This window comes from Semicossyphus pulcher, unplaced genomic scaffold (assembly GCF_022749685.1).
Source record: "Semicossyphus pulcher isolate SPU_LCO1_2020_fin unplaced genomic scaffold, fSemPul1.0.p SCAF_4, whole genome shotgun sequence".
NCBI lineage: Eukaryota > Metazoa > Chordata > Actinopteri > Labriformes > Labridae > Semicossyphus > Semicossyphus pulcher.
In genome coordinates this window covers 14,188,623-14,207,701 of record NW_027211715.1, presented here as the reverse complement: position 1 = coordinate 14,207,701, position 19,079 = coordinate 14,188,623, and the positions used below count along the sequence as shown (strand labels likewise).

The 19,079-nt window shown below is 39.4% G+C and overlaps 4 protein-coding genes across 5 annotated transcripts; all 4 read right to left on the bottom strand.

The window, feature by feature from the left end:
* Positions 1-2,169: 2,169 nt before the first annotated feature.
* Positions 2,170-4,030, bottom strand: LOC138607683 (granzyme B-like). Of its 2 annotated transcripts, none has more exons than XM_069680323.1 (5): positions 3,963-4,030; positions 3,736-3,886; positions 3,066-3,201; positions 2,627-2,893; positions 2,170-2,538 (listed from the first exon to the last, which is right to left on the bottom strand). In XM_069680323.1, the coding sequence occupies exons 1-5, from the start codon at positions 4,021-4,023 to the stop codon at positions 2,362-2,364; spliced, it is 792 nt and encodes a 263-aa protein (XP_069536424.1). In that variant the 5' UTR covers positions 4,024-4,030; the 3' UTR covers positions 2,170-2,361. The 2 variants fall into 2 exon arrangements, with proteins under 2 accessions (XP_069536424.1, XP_069536425.1); XM_069680324.1 differs by having other exon boundaries at positions 2,170-2,523.
* Positions 4,031-5,939: 1,909 nt separating this feature from the next.
* LOC138607960 (transmembrane protease serine 9-like) lies at positions 5,940-18,501 on the bottom strand. Its single transcript, XM_069680626.1, has 11 exons — positions 18,434-18,501; positions 18,207-18,357; positions 17,939-18,074; positions 17,496-17,762; positions 17,236-17,392; positions 9,623-9,629; positions 7,746-7,831; positions 7,519-7,669; positions 6,843-6,978; positions 6,403-6,669; positions 5,940-6,299 (listed from the first exon to the last, which is right to left on the bottom strand). Exons 1-11 carry the CDS (start codon positions 18,492-18,494, stop codon positions 6,138-6,140), a joined length of 1,581 nt encoding a protein of 526 aa, XP_069536727.1. The 5' UTR covers positions 18,495-18,501; the 3' UTR covers positions 5,940-6,137.
* On the bottom strand, positions 9,794-11,437 carry LOC138607084 (mast cell protease 1A-like). The gene is made up of 5 exons (XM_069679633.1): positions 11,374-11,437; positions 11,147-11,297; positions 10,633-10,768; positions 10,194-10,460; positions 9,794-10,091 (listed from the first exon to the last, which is right to left on the bottom strand). The coding sequence occupies exons 1-5, from the start codon at positions 11,432-11,434 to the stop codon at positions 9,930-9,932; spliced, it is 777 nt and encodes a 258-aa protein (XP_069535734.1). The 5' UTR covers positions 11,435-11,437; the 3' UTR covers positions 9,794-9,929.
* On the bottom strand, positions 13,352-15,057 carry LOC138607085 (mast cell protease 1A-like). Its single transcript, XM_069679634.1, has 5 exons — positions 14,994-15,057; positions 14,767-14,917; positions 14,253-14,388; positions 13,814-14,080; positions 13,352-13,710 (listed from the first exon to the last, which is right to left on the bottom strand). The coding sequence occupies exons 1-5, from the start codon at positions 15,052-15,054 to the stop codon at positions 13,549-13,551; spliced, it is 777 nt and encodes a 258-aa protein (XP_069535735.1). The 5' UTR covers positions 15,055-15,057; the 3' UTR covers positions 13,352-13,548.
* Positions 18,502-19,079: the final 578 nt, after the last annotated feature.

Here is a 19,079-nt window from a genome sequence, read left to right as displayed (position 1 = left end):
CTTTAAACAAGAGAATAAAGATGTGTAGTGATTTGCATGCATATGGAGTGGGTAGAGAAATCTATTTTTCTTCACTGTTTGTATTGCTGTCATCTCATTTATCTCAACTTCTCTCTTTACTAACAAAGAATCCTGATTTAAGGGACAATGTCCTCCAAACTCCCCCAAGTTGACAAATCTCAGAAACAAAACATCAGTAGCAGAATCAGAGGGGTGGCCAGGGACCCCTTTGAAATCTCATTGGCCAAACCTCGGTGCAATCTCAAAATCCTAAGCTATGATTGGCTATTTGTGTTGTCAGAGGCGGGACTTATGTTCAAATCGCCTATTTGGGCTGAGTTGCAACAGGCTGCTTGTAGCTTTCTTTGCATTTCAATGTTGCACATTTCCTTCTGTTAGTACTTTAAATTGTTACTCTGGACATACATCTTCTTACTGAGCCCTTCAAGAATTAAGCAGTTGTCACTTTATGTTACTTTTATATAACATCTTTACATACTTTGATGTTAGTCGTCAAAGTAGATATGATTAGAGGAGATGGGTAAATAAATGCTAATTATCTGTGTGTATGTGGTAGCGTGGACACATACTTCATGCCCACCTGCATAAGTCAGTTCCCCAGCTGGGCCACCCCAGTCAAAACAGTCTGGATCCACCCCTGCAAAACATGCCAACATATTAGTCAGTACTCGGTCAAGATCAAGATGAGTCTACTATCTAACAGCTGTCCATGTATATGGACCTGTTTAACATATGACTGATACTGACACTCAAGTTGGCAACTCTTAAGGTTTGCATGTGAGCAGTTAGAAGCCCTGCTGTGTCAATATTTTACACAGTATTCATGTCCTTCTGAAGATGAAAGTAACCTTTGTGATCCCATAAAATGTTCATCATGGGACATTAAAATGTATTTAATACTCAGATTTATGACCAAACAGCTGTTAAAATAATAACACTTCCATCAGCCTCACTTAGCGCTTAGCAAGGCTGTGGATTCAGTCTTGTTTCATCATGTCTAATACTTGATCACATCAGGTGAACTTTGGTGAGAAAGTATTGAATAACCTCTGATGTAAACTACATTTGGGAGGACATACTGTGATGGACGTGTTCAACTTTTACAAATTGCACTCGTCACATAAAGATGCGTGTCCTTAGGATACATGCGTGTGTGCAACAGCTAACTAGCACATGTGTATAGATTAGTATTAAGAAATTAACGATGTCGGACATCTTTGAATCTCAGACTTGTGTGAAACAGCAGAGTTTATTAATACCACACAATTGTCCTTAAAATTTACCATATTTTCCTACTTGAACATCATAGAATATCAAATTCACAAGCATACAAACTTTTACAATCATTTTTTATCATGTATTATTTCATCACTATGCAGCCTCAGCATCCCCCTTCCTGCACTAATGATTGTAGATGTGTTAGTGCATCAGGGTGAAGCATTTACTGTAGAATCATGAGACTAATAGCAGGTTTATTTCAAGAGTAAGTACCTTTAAATCATCATTTTTTGATTTGGTATTTTCCCATTTTAAGCCTCTCCTTTTGGAGGAGGAAATGCTTCCTGCCCAGTCAGCTTTTGACACAAAGTGAGAAAGTGAAAGTATCAAACTTGTACTGAGTGTGCTCCGTCTATCGCTCAGATATCTGACACTCTTTCGGACCCCTCCTCTCCCTGTTTGTGGACACTACTCAGCCACATCAAGTGAACCCTGTTTGATGAGTTAAACACAAACGTCAGTCTGATTTTCTTTGGTGTGGATTCACACAGCCCACTGAAACATTTACTTTGAATTCCAAGACAAGCTATGTGAGCCACGGAAACCACAGTTTCCAGGTTCAGGTTTGAGCCTCAATGTTCTCACAGTTACAAAATGTTTGCTCTAGTTAGAATCCTTTCATTTTGGAGCTCTGCTGCTCTTTCAGTGCAACCAGTGTTATATTTTCTTCTTTAAAAGTACGCTAAAATGTTTTTTTTAAAAGCTCTTTTTAACTTGAACACTATTTTTTTTTCTTGAGTTTCAGTTAAGGAGCAAACTCAAAAGACGATTTAAACATGGCAATAAATCCACAATAACACTGAACACAACAGTTTTATTTGTTTAGCTTTATTTAAGCAGAAGGCAAAATGAAATTTACAGGACGTCAGCAGATTTAAAAAACAGTTTTAGATATTTAGATATGAAACATACAGCCAGGTCATAAAGGTCAAGAGAGAATATAAACTGTAAAAAAGGCCCATTCTGTAAATGCAAGCTTTAAGACGAGCTCTGCAGGCTCGTCCTGAGGTGGGTCCAATAAAATACAACACAAAACAGTACAGTTAAGCTGAATTGTTGCATTTAACAGTTCTTTTGCTTGAGTGCCTTTTTGATCCAGTGAAGGTACTTCGATGTCTCTGTATAGACGTTGGGAGCGTTTGGGTAGTCACAGTTTCCCCCGTAGTTAAAAGACACCACACCTACAGCTGCCCCGCCGCACACCAGAGGACCACCAGAATCCCCCTGTGAGGAAGAAAGCTGCATTTGTTTATTTTAATGTTTAAGATGACAAACCATTTAAAATAGAAACCACTTGATGTTTTCTGTGAACAAACTGAAAATGTACCTTACAGAATCCTTTGTCTGTCTTATATCCACCTGCACAGATAACATTGGCAGGAAGAGTAACTCTGCCACACTTCCATTCTTTCTTACAGGTCTCCAGGTTAACAGTGGAAACTTCCACAGCTTGAAGCACATCAACAGCTTTACCACGAGTTGTTGTGTAACCCCACCCAGCTACACGACACTTAGCGTTGTCCTTTATTTTAGTGACAGACTTTGGAAGTTGAATCGGTTGTACTCTTTTGTTCAGTGGAGCCTTCTTCAACAGCTGGAGACACAAAGACGTGAAGGTGAAATCAAAATGTAGCAAAGACAGATTCAAACCATTTCCTCCATCAGGTCCCAGATTTATAAAGATGCTTAAAAATGGAGCGACCCAGAAAAGTAATTGGTTTTGACCATTTTGGGGAGACTCCAAGGCTGATCAAATTTCTACTTACTTTGAGGAGCATGATGTCGTTGCCAGTACCCACTTTTTGATAAGATGGATGCGGGCATGTCCTTACTTTGAATCTCATCGTGTCATTATTAACCTTCTTGAGATCATGGGTGCCGAGAACAACACTTGTAGGCGACCTGAGCAAGTGAACATTGAAAGGTTGTCAGTAACTTTTCTCAAGCTGCACTATAAGAAACAACCTATAAAATCTATTCAATAAAATTGAGGTAACAATTTGCACTGTATTTAATTTAGTAAATTTTATCTTATGCTTTGAGTGAAGACTACATACATTTCACAACTACTCACTAATAAAACCTGAACCAGGGTTTGAACCTTCTAGCTGTGAGGCAACAGCACTAACCACTGCATCTCTGTTGCACACTGTGCAGAACAGGCCCGATATCTTTGGGTAGATTGTATTATGTTATTTTGGGTTGCAATTGTTACTGTTGAAAATTAGGTAACACAGGTAAACTTTACTCATTTTAATCAATTCATTCGCTGTATACTTTTAGTATAATTTACACAATTTGCATGGATTTTATTCACTACCCTCAAAAATCCTTTTTTACAGTGGGTGCAGATACAGCAAATAAAACAATACAATTAAAATGTGACACATTTTTGCTACACAATAGGTTCTCTTGATTTAATTCCTGATTACTCACGAGTTTTTACAATGCGCAGCAGTGAGTACGAAGTCTTCACTGATGAGGAATCCTCCACATACATGTTTCCCTGCGTCGTTCTGCAAGGAGGCCATATACAGCATCAATTTCTGCGGGGCCTTTTTACCATGTATGATTTCACTCCCAAGAGCTGTAAAAAGTGAAAAAAAGATGCTTTAATGGAGCATTTGTGCACCAGAGACACAAACTAGAACTGTAAATCTTACCGTGAAGTCCAAGACATGTCAGAAGATAAAAAAGCAGACACTTGTGCAGAGCGTGCATCATGCTGACAGCAAATTCATCCTTCTGTCTTTGGGGTCTCAACTGGAGCTTTTTATACAGCAGTGTGCTCAGTGAGCGGCCCCGTGGTTTCCATCTGCTTCACCCAGACTTTTTCAGCCACATCCTCTGTGCACCGGTGTGACATTAAATCGTCTTATCGTGATGAGTGCATGTGGTCAAGAAACGAGGCAATGTGCAGAATTGCAGTTGTTACGGTAAATATGAAGCCTGTGGTTTTGCTGCTTCATAGACCTCCAGCACATACGCACATTATGCAGTCAGTATGTTCTGTTCACCAGTCAGCTTACTTACTTTACTCACTTCTACATTTAATGTCATTATTATTATTTTTTGTCATTTCTGGGTGTTTGCAGTCTGTCTCTTTCTGTTTGGATTAAGGCCACTTAAGCTTATTTTAACTTCAGTCAGATGAATTAAAGAATAAAAACTAAATTCTCTGTTATAGATCTCAATTTAAATTCTGACCTTTGAGCTGTTTTTTTGGCTTTGTCACTTTTGTTGCACCAAAACCTCTGACAGCTAAACGAGTAGCACAAACCACAGTTACAGGTTTGAGTGTCGATATTTTCACACCCACAGTTATGAAACCGATGCTCTAAAGTCATGTGATCATTAACTGACAGCTACAAGTCTAATGGAGTATCTTCACTCATGTGTCAGTCCACAGATGGTGGAGCATTTGTGTAAATGACATTATGAAGTCTGCAGTTTCATAATCTCACATACTCAGGATACTTGTTGGCCAACACAAGTTTTAACCATCTGATTTTTAATAAATGGTAAAGTAATGTGAAGAGGAAGCATCACTCCATTACCATATAACAAGAAGCTATGTGAGAGGTTTCACAGCATGGAGGCATGAGAAGCCTTATGCCTTATTTATGTGGTTTTGCTGCATCATTTGGATGAGACAACTGCAGAAGTGTTCCACAAATGTTTCCAAATGTGAAACATATCTGTTCTGTTTCCTGCGTGTGTTTGGTCTATTAGAGTTTGATATTGTTGATGATGCACGCAACTTTCTTTAGTGAATAGTACAACAGGGGTATATCAGTACGAAAGGCCTAAACAGACGGGCATCCATACACTTTATTGACTCTGTTCTCCTGTGGTAACGAATTATTTCCTGCTATTTGCTCGAGATCTCAACTTTTTATTTTTGAACATCATAGAATAACAAATTCGTAAGCACACAAACCCTATTTTGAAAATAATTTTCATCATAAATTACCCAGGAGTGAATTTTTATTTCCACTGTTGCACTCTGGGCAGCCAGCAGGGGGGGATGCAGCCTCCTGGCCTCAGCATCGCCCCTCCTGCCCTAATGATTGCAGGTGTGTTTGTGGGTTAAGGGGAGGCACATTTGATCAGTATGAGACTAGATGCAGGTTTCTATTACATGATACCCTTTACCCACCACCTTATTGGACAGTTTTTAACTTAAGCACTCCCTGTATGTGGACACTATACTCAGCCACATGAAGTGAACCCTGTTTGATGAGTTAAACACAAACTTCAGACTGATATTCTTTGGTGTGGATTCACACAGCCACTGAAACATTTACTTTGAGGTCCAAGACAAACTAGGCCAACCACGGAAACCACAGTTCCCAGGTTCAGGTTTGAGCTTCAATGTTCTCACAGTTACAAAATGTTTGCTCTCGTTAGAATTCTTTCATTTTGGAGCTCTGCAGGGCCTTTTCAGTGCAACCAGTGTTATATTTTCTACTTTAAACGTACGCTGTAATAGAAAAAAGGCTTTATTTATTTATGAAGGGTTTTTCTTGCATTTCAGCTAAGGAGCAAACACAAAAGACGATTTAAACATGGCAATAAATCCACAACAACACTGAACACAACAGTTTTATTTGTTTAGCTTTATTTAAGCAGAAGGCAAAATGAAATTTACAGGATGTCAGCAGATTTAAAAACAGTTTTTCAGATATGAAACATACAGCCAGGTCATAAAGGTCAAGAGAGAATATAAACTGTAAAAAAGGCCCATTCTGTAAAAGCTCTGCAGGGTCAGACGTCTCATCCTGAAGTGGGTCTAATAAAATGTAACAAAACAGTACATTTAAGCTGAATTGTTACATTTAACAGTTCTTTTGCTTGAGTGCCTTTTTGATCCATGGAAGGTACTTCGATATCTCTGTATAGACGTTGGGTGCATCTGGGTAGCGACAGTTTTCATCATAGTTAAAAGACACCACACCTACAGCCGCCCCGCCGCATACCAGAGGACCACCAGAATCCCCCTGTGAGGAAGAAAGCTGCATTTATTAATTTTAATGTTTAAGACGACAAACCATTTAAAATAGAAACCACTTCATGTTTTCTGTGAACAAACTGAAAACGTACCTGACAGAATCCTTTGTCTGTCTTATATCCACCTGCACAGATAACATTGGCAGGAAGAGTAACTCTGACACTCTTCCATTCTTTCTTACAGGTCTCCAGGTTAACAGTGGAAACTTCCACAAATTGGAGCACATCAACAGCTTTACCACGAGTTGTTGTGTAACCCCACCCAGCTACACGACACTTAGCGTTGTCCTTTATTTTAGTGACAGACTTTGGAAGTTGAATCGGTTGTACTCTTTTGTTCAGTGGAGCCTTCTTCAACAGCTGGAGACATAAAAGATGTGAAGGGGAAATCAAAATGTAGCAAAGACAGATTCAAACCATTTCCTCCATCAGGTCCCAGATTTATAAAGATGCTTAAAAACGGAGCGACCCAGGAAAGTAATTGGTTTTGACCATTTTGGGGAGACTCCAAGGCTGATCAAATTTCTACTTACTTTGAGGAGCATGATGTCGTTGCCAGTAACTGCGTCTTCATAAGATGGATGCGGGCATGTCTTTACTCTGAATCTCATTGTGTCATTATTAACCTTCTTGAGATCATGGGTGCCGAGAACAACACTTGTAGGCGACCTGAGCAAGTGAACATTGAAAGGTTGTCAGTAACTTTTCTCAAGCTGCACTATAAAAAACAACCTATAGAATCTATTCAATAAAATTGAGGTAACAATTTGCACTGTATTTGATTGAGTAACTTTTATCCTATGTTTTGAGTGAAGAGTACATACATTTCACAACTACTCACTAAAAAAAACCTGAACCAGGGTTTGAACCTTCTAGCTGTGAGGCAACAGCACTAACCACTGCATCTCTGTTGCACACTGTGCAGAACAGGCCCGATATCTTTGGGTAGATTGTATTATGTTATTTTGGGTTGCAATTGTTACTGTTGAAAATTAGGTAACACAAGTAAACTTTACTCATTTTAATTAATTCGTTCGCTGACTTGTATACTTTGAATATAATTTACACAATTTGCATGGATTTTATTTACTACCCTCAAAAATCCTTTTTTACAGTGGGTGCAGATACAGCCAATAAAATAATACAATTAAAATGTGACACATTTTTGCTACACAATAGGTTCTCTTGATTTAATTCCTGATTACTCACGAGTTTTTACAATGCGCAGCAGTGAGTACGAAGTCTTCACTGATGAGGAATCCTCCACATACATGTTTCCCTGCATCGTTCTGCAAGGAGGCCATATACAGCATCAAGTTCTGCGGGGCCTTTTTACCATGTATGATTTCACTCCCAAGAGCTGTAAAAAGTGAAAAAAAGATGCTTTAATGGAGCATTTGTGCACCAGAGACATAAACTAGAACTGTAAATCTCACCGTGAAGTCCAAGACATGTCAGAAGATAAAAAAGCAGACACTTGTGCAGAGCGTGCATCATGCTGACAGCAAATTCGACCTTCTGTCTTTGGGGTCTCAACTGGAGCTTTTTATACAGCAGTGTGCTCAGTGAGCGGCCCCGTGGTTTCCATCTGCTTCACCCAGACTTTTTCAGCCACATCCTCTGTGCACCGGTGTGACATTAAATCGTCTTATCGTGATGAGTGCATGTGGTCAAGAAACGAGGCAATGTGCAGAATTGCAGTTGTTACGGTAATTATGAAGCCTGTGGTTTTGCTGCTTCATAGACCTGCAGCACATACGCACATTATGCAATCAGCATGTTCTGTTAACCAGTCAGCTTACTTACTTTACTCACTTCTACATTTAATGTCATTTTTATTATTTTTTTCATTTCTGGGTGTTTGCAGTCTGTCTCTTTCTGTATGGATTAAGGCCACTTAAGCTTATTTTAACTTCAGTCAGATGAATAAAAGAATAAAAACTAAATTCTCTGTTATAGATCTCAATTTAAATTCTGACCTTTGAGCTGTTTTTTTGGCTTTGTCACTTTTGTTGCACCAAAACCTCTGACAGCTAAACGAGTAGCACAAACCACAGTTACAGGTTTGAGTGTCGATATTTTCACACCCACAGCTATGAAACCGATGCTCTAAAGTCATGTGATCATTAACTGACAGCTACAAGTCTAATGGAGTATCTTCACTCATGTGTCAGTGTTTACTTGTCCACAGACGGTGGAGCATTTGTGTAAATGACATTATGAAGTCTGCAGTTTCATAATTTCACATACTCAGGATACTTGTTGGCCAACACAAGTTTTAACCATCTGATTTTTAATAAATGGTAAAGTAATGTGAAGAGGAAGCATCACTCCATTACCATATAACAAGAAGCTATGTGAGAGGTTTCACAGCATGGAGGCATGAAAAGCCTTATGCCTTATTTATGTGGTTTTGCTGCATCATTTGGATGAGACAACTGCAGAAGTGTTCCACAAATGTTTCCAAATGTGAAACATATCTGTTCTGTTTCCTGCGTGTGTTTAGTCTATTAGAGTTTGATATTGCTGCTGATGCACGCAGCTTTCTTTAGTGAATAGTACAACAGGGGTATATCAGTACGAAAGGCCTAAACAGACGGGCATCCATACACTTTATTGACTCTGTTCTCCTGTGGTAACGAATTATTTCCTGCTATTTTCTCGAGATCTCAACTTTTTATTTTTGAACATCATAGAATAACAAATTCGTGAGCACACAAACCCAACTTTGAAAATAATTTTCATCATATATTACCCAGGAGTGAATTTTTATTTCCACTGTTGCACTCTGGGCAGCCAGCAGGGGGGGATGCAGCCTCCTGGCCTCAGCATCGCCCCTCCTGCTCTAATGGTTGCAGGTGTGTTTGTGCATTAAGGGGAGGCCCATTTGATCAGTATGAGACTAGAAGCAGGTTTCTATGACATGATACCCTTTACCCACCACCTTATTGGACAGTTTTTAACTTAAGCACTCCCTGTATGTGGACACTATACTCAGCCACATGAAGTGAACCCTGTTTGATGAGTTAAACACAAACTTCAGACTGATATTCTTTGGTGTGGATTCACACAGCCACTGAAACATTTACTTTGAGTTCCAAAACAAACAAGGCCAACCACGGAAACCACAGTTCCCAGGTTCAGGTTTGAGCTTCAATGTTCTCACAGTAACAAAATGTTTGCTCTCGTTAGAATCCTTTCATTTTGGAGCTCTGCAGGGCCTTTTCAGTGCAACCAGTGTTATATTTTCTACTTTAAACGTACGCTGTAATAGAAAAAAAGGCTTTATTTATTTATGAAGGGTTTTTCTTGCATTTCAGCTAAGGAGCAAACACAAAAGACGAATTAAACACAGCAATAAATCCACAATTACACTGAACACAACAGTTTTATTTGTTTAGCTTTATTTAAGCAGAAGGCAAAACGAAATTTACAGGATGTCAGCAGATTTAAAAACAGCTTTTAGATATGAAACATACAGCCAGGTCATAAAGGTCAAGAGAGAATATAAGCTGTAAATAAGGCCCATTCTGTAAAAGCTCTGCAGGGTCAGCCGACTCATCCTGGAGTGGGTCTAATAAAATGTAACAAAACAGTACAATTAAGCTGAATTGTTACATTTAACAGTTCTTTTGCTTGAGTGCCTTTGTGATCCAGTGAAGGTACTTCGATATCTCTGTATAGACGTTGGGTACATTTGGGTAGTCACAGTTTGCCCCTTCGTTAAATGACACCACACCTACAGCTGCCCCGCCGCACACCAGAGGACCACCAGAATCTTCCTGTGAGGAAGAAAGCTTCATTTGTTTATTCAATTTCTAAGACGACAAACCATTTAAAATAGAAACCACTTGATGTTTTCTGTAAACAAACTGAAAACGTACCTGACAGAATCCTTTGTCTGTCTTATATCCACCTGCACAGATAACATTGGCAGGAAGAGTAACTCCGCCACTCTTCCATTCTTTCTTACAGGTCTCCAGGTTAACAGTGGAAACTTCCACAAATTGGAGCACATCAACAGCTTTACCACGAGTTGTTGTGTAACCCCACCCAGCTACACGACACTTAGCGTTGTCCTTTATTTTAGTGACAGACTTTGGAAGTTGAATCGGTTGTACTCTTTTGTTCAGTGGAGCCTTCTTCAACAGCTGGTGACACAAAGACATGAAGGTGAAACAAAAAAGTAGCAAAGACAGATTCAAACCATTTCCTCCATCAGGTCCCAGATTTATAAAAATGCTTAAAAACGGAGCGACCCAGAAAAGTAATTGGTTTTGACCATTTTGGGGAGACTCCAAGGCTGATCAAATTTCTACTTACTTTGAGGAGCATGATGTCGTTGCCAGTAACTGCGTCTTCATAAGATGGATGCGGGCATGTCCTTACTCTGAATCTCATTGTGTCATTATTAACCTTCTTGAGGTTGTGAGTGCCGAGAACAACACTTGTAGGCGACCTGAGCAAGTGAACATTGAAAGGTTGTCAGTAACTTTTCTCAAGCTGCACTATAAAAAACAACCTATAGAATCTATTCAATAAAATTGAGGTAACAATTTGCACTGTATTTGATTGAGTACATTTTATCTTGTGCTTTGAGTGAAGACTACATACATTTCACAACTACTCACTAAAAAAAACCTGAACCAGGGTTTGAACCTTCTAGCTGTGAGGCAACAGCACTAACCACTGCATCTCCGTTGCACACTGTGCAGAACAGGCCCGATATCTTTGGGTAGATTGTATTATTATTATTACAGCCAATAAAATAATACAATTAAAATGTGACACATTTTTGCTACAATAGGTTCTTTTGATTTAATTTCTGATTACTCACCGGTCTTTACAGTGCGCAGCAGTGAGTACGAAGTCTTCACTGATGAGGAATCCTCCACATACATGTTTCCCTGCGTCGTTCTGCAAGGAGGCCATATACAGCATCGATTTCTGCGGGACCTCTTTACCATGTATGATTTCACTCCCAAGAGCTGTAAAAAGTGAAAAAAAGATGCTTTAATGGAGCATTTGTGCACCAGAGACACAAACTAGAACTGTAAATCTCACCGTGAAGTCCAAGACATGTCAGAAGATAAAAAAGCAGACACTTGTGCAGAGCGTGCATCATGCTGACAGCAAATTCATCCTTCTGTCTTTGGGGTCTCAACTGGAGCTTTTTATACAGCAGTGTGCTCAGTGAGTGGCCCCGTGGTTTCCATCTGCTTCACCCAGACTTTTTCAGCCACATCCTCTGTGCACAGGTGTGACATTAAATTGATGAGTGCTTTGGGTCAAGAAATGGGGCATAGTGCAGAATTGCAGTTGTTACGGTAATTATGAAGCCTGTGGTTTTGCTGCTTCATAGACCTGCAGCACATACACACATTATGCAATCAGCATGTTCTGTTAACCAGTCAGCTTACTTACTTTACTCACTTCTACATTTAATGTCATTATTATTATTTTTTGTCATTTCTGGGTGTTTGCAGTCTGTCTCTTTCTGTTTGGATTAAGGCCACTTAAGCTTATTTTAACTTCAGTCAGATGAATAAAAGAATAAAAACTAAATTCTCTGTTATAGATCTCAATTTAAATTCTGACCTTTGAGCTGTTTTTTTGGCTTTGTCACTTTTGTTGCACCAAAACCTCTGACAGCTAAACGAGTAGCACAAACCACAGTTACAGGTTTGAGTGTCGATATTTTCACACCCACAGTTATGAAACCGATGCTCTAAAGTCATGTGATCATTAACTGGCAGCTACAAGTCTAATGGAGTATCTTCACTCATGTGTCAGTGTTTACTTGTCCACTGACGGTGGAGCATTTGTGTAAATGACATTATAAAGTGTGCAGTTTCATAATCTCACATACTCAGGATACTTGTTGGCCAACACAAGTTTTAACCATCTAATTTTTAATAAATGGTAAAGTAATGTGAAGAGGAAGCATCACTCCATTACCATATAACAAGAAGCTATGTGAGAGGTTTCACAGCATGGAGGCATGAGAAGCCTTATGCCTTATTTATGTGGTTTTGCTGCATCATTTGGATGAGACAACTGCAGAAGTGTTCCACAAATGTTTCCAAATGTGAAACATATCTGTTCTGTTTCCTGCGTGTGTTTGGTCTATTAGAGTTTGATATTGCTGCTGATGCACGCAGCTTTCTTTAGTGAATAGTACAACAGGGGTATATCAGTACGAAAAGCCTAAACAGACGGGCATCCATACACTTTATTGACTCTGTTCTCCTGTGGTAACGAATTATTTCCTGCTATTTTCTCGAGATCTCAACTTTTTATTTTTGATCATCATAGAATAACAAATTCGTAAGCACAGAAAACCAACTTTGAAAATAATTTTCATCATAAATTACCCAGGAGTGAATTTTTAATTCCACTGTTGCACTCTGGGCAGCCAGCAGGGGGGGATGCAGCCTCCTGGCCTCAGCATCGCCCCTCCTGCCCTAATGATTGCAGGTGTGTTTGTGCATTAAGGGGAGGCACATTTGATCAGTATGAGACTAGAAGCAGGTTTCTATGACATGATACCATTTACCCACCACCTTATTTGAAATGTTTTAACTTAAGCACTCCCTGTATGTGGACACTATACTCAGCCACATGAAGTGAACCCTGTTTGATGAGTTAAACACAAACTTCAGACTAATATTCTTTGGTGTGGATTCACACAGCCACTGAAACATTTACTTTGAGTTCCAAAACAAACAAGGCCAACCACGGAAACCACAGTTCCCAGGTTCAGGTTTGAGCTTCAATGTTCTCACAGTAACAAAATGTTTGCTCTCGTTAGAATCCTTTCATTTTGGAGCTCTGCAGGGCCTTTTCAGTGCAACCAGTGTTATATTTTCTACTTTAAACGTACGCTGTAATAGAAAAAAAGGCTTTATTTATTTATGAAGGGTTTTTTTTGCATTTCAGCTAAGGAGCAAACACAAAAGACGAATTAAACACAGCAATAAATCCACAACAACACTGAACACAACAGTTTTATCTGTTTAGCTTTATTTAAGCAGAAGGCAAAATTAAATTTACAGGACGTCAGCAGATTTAAAAACAGCTTTTAGATATGAAACATACAGCCAGGTCATAAAGGTCAAGAGAGAATATAAGCTGTAAAAAAGGCCCATTCTGTAAAAGCTCTGCAGGGTCAGCCGACTCATCCTGGAGTGGGTCTAATAAAATGTAACAAAACAGTACAATTAAGCTGAATTGTTACATTTAACAGTTCTTTTGCTTGAGTGCCTTTGTGATCCAGTGAAGGTACTTCGATATCTCTGTATAGACGTTGGGTACATTTGGGTAGTCACAGTTTGCCCCTTCGTTAAATGACACCACACCTACAGCTGCCCCGCCGCACACCAGAGGACCACCAGAATCTTCCTGTGAGGAAGAAAGCTTCATTTATTTATTTTAATGTTTAAGACGACAAACCATTTAAAATAGAAACCACTTCATGTTTTCTGTAAACAAACTGAAAACGTACCTGACAGAATCCTTTGTCTGTCTTATATCCACCTGCACAGATAACATTGGCAGGAAGAGTAACTCCGCCACTCTTCCATTCTTTCTTACAGGTCTCCAGGTTAACAGTGGAAACTTCCACAAATTGGAGCACATCAACAACTTCACCACCAGTTTTTGTGTAACCCCACCCAGCTACATAACACTTAGCGTTGTCCTTTATTTTAGTGACAGACTTTGGAAGTTGAATCGGTTGTACTCTTTTGTTCAGTGGAGCCTTCTTCAACAGCTGGTGACACAAAGACATGAAGGTGAAACAAAAAAGTAGCAAAGACAGATTCAAACCATTTCCTCCATCAGGTCCCAGATTTATAAAAATGCTTAAAAACGGAGCGACCCAGAAAAGTAATTGGTTTTGACCATTTTGGGGAGACTCCAAGGCTGATCAAATTTCTACTTACTTTGAGGAGCATGATGTCGTTGCCAGTAACTGCGTCTTCATAAGATGGATGCGGGCATGTCCTTACTCTGAATCTCATTGTGTCATTATTAACCTTCTTGAGGTTGTGAGTGCCGAGAACAACACTTGTAGGCGACCTGAGCAAGTGAACATTGAAAGGTTGTCAGTAACTTTTCTCAAGCTGCACTATAAAAAACAACCTATAGAATCTATTCAATAAAATTGAGGTAACAATTTGCACTGTATTTGATTGAGTACATTTTATCTTGTGCTTTGAGTGAAGACTACATACATTTCACAACTACTCACTAAAAAAAACCTGAACCAGGGTTTGAACCTTCTAGCTGTGAGGCAACAGCACTAACCACTGCATCTCCGTTGCACACTGTGCAGAACAGGCCCGATATCTTTGGGTAGATTGTATTATTATTATTACAGCCAATAAAATAATACAATTAAAATGTGACACATTTTTGCTACAATAGGTTCTTTTGATTTAATTTCTGATTACTCACCGGTCTTTACAGTGCGCAGCAGTGAGTACGAAGTCTTCACTGATGAGGAATCCTCCACATACATGTTTCCCTGCGTCGTTCTGCAAGGAGGCCATATACAGCATCGATTTCTGCGGGACCTCTTTACCATGTATGATTTCACTCCCAAGAGCTGTAAAAAGTGAAAAAAAGATGCTTTAATGGAGCATTTGTGCACCAGAGACACAAACTAGAACTGTAAATCTCACCGTGAAGTCCAAGACATGTCAGAAGATAAAAAAGCAGACACTTGTGCAGAGCGTGCATCATGCTGACAGCAAATTCATCCTTCTGTCTTTGGGGTCTCAACTGGAGCTTTTTATACAGCAGTGTGCTCAGTGAGTGGCCCCGTGGTTTCCATCTGCTTCACCCAGACTTTTTCAGCCACATCCTCTGTGCACCGGTGTGACATTAAATTGATGAGTGCTTTGGGTCAAGAAATGGGGCATAGTGCAGAATTGCAGTTGTTACGGTAATTATGAAGCCTGTGGTTTTGCTGCTTCATAGACCTGCAGCACATACACACATTATGCAATCAGCATGTTCTGTTAACCAGTCAGCTTACTTACTTTACTCACTTCTACATTTAATGTCATTTTTATTATTTTTTTCATTTCTGGGTGTTTGCAGTCTGTCTCTTTCTGTTTGGATTAAGGCCACTTAAGCTTATTTTAACTTCAGTCAGATGAATTAAAGAATAAAAACTAAATTCTCTGTTATAGATCTCATTTTAAATTCTGACCTTTGAGCTGTTTTTTTGGCTTTGTCACTTTTGTTGCACCAAAACCTCTGACAGCTAAACGAGTAGCACAAACCACAGTTACAGGTTTGAGTGTCGATATTTTCACACCAACAGCTATGAAACCGATGCTCTAAAGTCATGTGATCATTAACTGGCAGCTACAAGTCTAATGGAGTATCTTCACTCATGTGTCAGTGTTTACTTGTCCACTGACGGTGGAGCATTTGTGTAAATGACATTATAAAGTGTGCAGTTTCATAATCTCACATACTCAGGATACTTGTTGGCCAACACAAGTTTTAACCATCTAATTTTTTACAAATGGGAAAGTAATGTGAAGAGGAAGCATCACTCCATTACCATATAACAAGAAGCTATGTGAGAGGTTTCACAGCATGGAGGCATGAGAAGCCTTATGCCTTATTTATGTGGTTTTGCTGCATCATTTGGATGAGACAACTGCAGAAGTGTTCCACAAATGTTTCCAAATGTGAAACATATCTGTTCTGTTTCCTGCGTGTGTTTGGTCTATTAGAGTTTGATATTGCTGCTGATGCACGCAGCTTTCTTTAGTGAATAGTACAACAGGGGTATATCAGTACGAAAGGCCTAAACAGACGGGCATCCATACACTTTATTGACTCTGTTCTCCTGTGGTAACGAATTATTTCCTGCTATTTTCTCGAGATCTCAACTTTTCATTTTTGATCATCATAGAATAACAAATTCGTAAGCACAGAAAACCAACTTTGAAAATAATTTTCATCATAAATTACCCAGGAGTGAATTTTTATTTCCACTGTTGCACTCTGGGCAGCCAGCAGGGGGGGATGCAGCCTCCTGGCCTCAGCATCCCCCCTCCTGCTCTAATGGTTGCAGGTGTGTTTGTGCATTAAGGGGAGGTACATTTGATCAGTATGAGACTAGATGCAGGTTTCTATTACATGATACCCTTTACCCACCACCTTATTTGAAATGTTTCAACTTAAGCACTCCCTGTTTGTGGACACTATACTCAGCCACATGAAGTGAACCCTGTTTGATGAGTTAAACACAAACTTCAGACTGATATTCTTTGGTGTGGATTCACACAGCCACTGAAACATTTACTTTGAGTTCCAAGACAAACTAGGCCAACCACGGAAACCACAGTTTCCAGGTTCAGGTTTGAGCTTCAATGTTCTCACATGTTTGCTCTAGTTAGAATCCTTTCATTTTGGAGCTCTGCAGGCTCTTTTCAGTACAACCAGTGTTATATTTTCTACTTCAAATGTACCCTAAAATGTTTTTTTTAAACCTCTTTTTAACTTGAACACTATTTCTGCCTACTGGTGATAAAAAACAATAATAACAAAAGACTATATGAAACACAAAAAAAATGAAGGGTTTTTCTTGATTTTCAGCTAAGGAGCAGACACAAAAGACGAATTAAACACGACAATAAATCCACAATAACACTGAACACAACAGTTTTATTTGTTTAGCTTTATTTAAGCAGAAGGCAAAATTAAATTTACTGGACGTCAGCAGATTTAAAAACAGTTTTTTAGATATGAAACATACAGCCAGGTCATAAAGGTCAAGAGAGAATATAAGCTGTAAAAAAGGCCCATTCTGTAAAAGCTCTGCAGGGTCAGACGTCTCATCCTGAAGTGGGTCTAATAAAATGTAACAAAACAGTACATTTAAGCTGAATTGTTACATTTAACAGTTCTTTTGCTTGAGTGCCTTTTTGATCCAGTGAAGGTACTTCGATGTCTCTGTATAGACGTTGGGTGCATCTGGGTAGTCACAGTTTCCCCCGTAGTTAAAAGACACCACACCTACAGCCGCCCCGCCGCACACCAGAGGACCACCAGAATCCCCCTGTGAGGAAGAAAGCTTCATTTATTTATTTTAATGTTTAAGACGACAAACCATTTAAAATAGAAACCACTTCATGTTTTCTGTGAACAAACTGAAAACGTACCCGACAGAATCCTTTGACTGTGTCATATCCACCTGCACAGATAACATTGGCAGGAAGATTAGTGTTGACAGTCTTCCATTCTTTCTTACAGGTCTCCAGGTTAACAGTGGAAACTTCCACAAATTGGAGCTCATCAACAGCTTTACCACGAGTTGTTGTGTAACCCCACCCAGCTACATAACACTTAGCGTTGTCCTTTATTTTAGTGACAGACTTTGGAAGTTGAATCGGTTGTACTCTTTCGTTCAGTGGAGCCTTCTTCAACAGCTGGAGACACAAAGACGTGAAGGTGAAATCAAAATGTAGCAAAGACAGATTCAAACCATTTCCTCCATCAGGTCCCAGATTTCTGAAAGTACTTAAAATGGAGCGACCCAAAAAAGTGATGTCATTGGTTTTGACCATTTTGGGGAGACTCCAAGGCTGATCAAATTTCTACTTACTTTGAGGAGCATGATGTCGTTGCCAGTAACTGCGTCTTCATAGGATGGATGCGGGCATGTCTTTACTCTGAATCTCATCGTGTCATTATTAACCTTCTTGAGGTTGTGAGTGCCGAGAACAACACTTGTAGGCGACCTGAGCAAGGGAACATTGAAAGGTTGTCAGTAACTTTTCTTAAGCTGTGCAGATACAGCCAATAAAATAATACAATTAAAATGTGACACATTTTTGCTACACAATAGGTTCTTTTGATTTGCAATTACTCACCAGTCTTTACAGTGTGCAGCAGTGAGTACGAAGTCTTCACTGATGAGGAATCCTCCACATACATGTTTCCCTGTGTCGTTCTGCAAGGAGGCCATATACAGCATCAAGTTCTGCGGGACCTTTTTGCCATGTATGATTTCACTCCCAAGAGCTGTAAAAAGTGAAAAAAAGATGCTTTAATGGAGCATTTGTGCACCAGAGACATAAACTAGAACTGTAAATCTCACCGTGAAGTCCAAGACATGTCAGAAGATAAAAAAGCAGACACTTGTGCAGAGCGTGCATCATGCTGACAGCAAATTCGACCTTCTGTCTTTGGGGTCTCAACTGGAGCTTTTTATACAGCAGTGTGCTCAGTGAGTGGCCCCGTGGTTTCCATCTGCTTCACCCAGACTTTTTCAGCCACATCCTCTGTGCACAGATGTGACATTAAATTGATAAGTGCATGTGGTCAAGAAATGGCCATTTACCAGAATTGCAGTTGTTATACTATACAATAATACTCACTTCTACATTTAATGTCATTTAATTTGTTTATTTTCATCTCTTGGTTTTTGTCGACTTCTGTCATTCTGTCTCTTTCTGTTTGGATTAAGGCCACTTAAGCTTATTTTAACTTCAGTCAGATGAATTAAAGAATAAAAACTAAATTCTCTGTTATAGATCTCAATTTAAATTCTGACCTTTGAGCTGTTTTTTTGGCTTTGTCACTTTTGTTGCACCAAAACCTCTGACAGCTAAACGAGTAGCACAAACCACAGTTACAGGTTTGAATGTCGATATTTTCACACCCACAGTTATGAAACCGATGCTCTAAAGTCATGTGATCATTAACTGGCAGCTACAAGTCTAATGGAGTATCTTCACTCATGT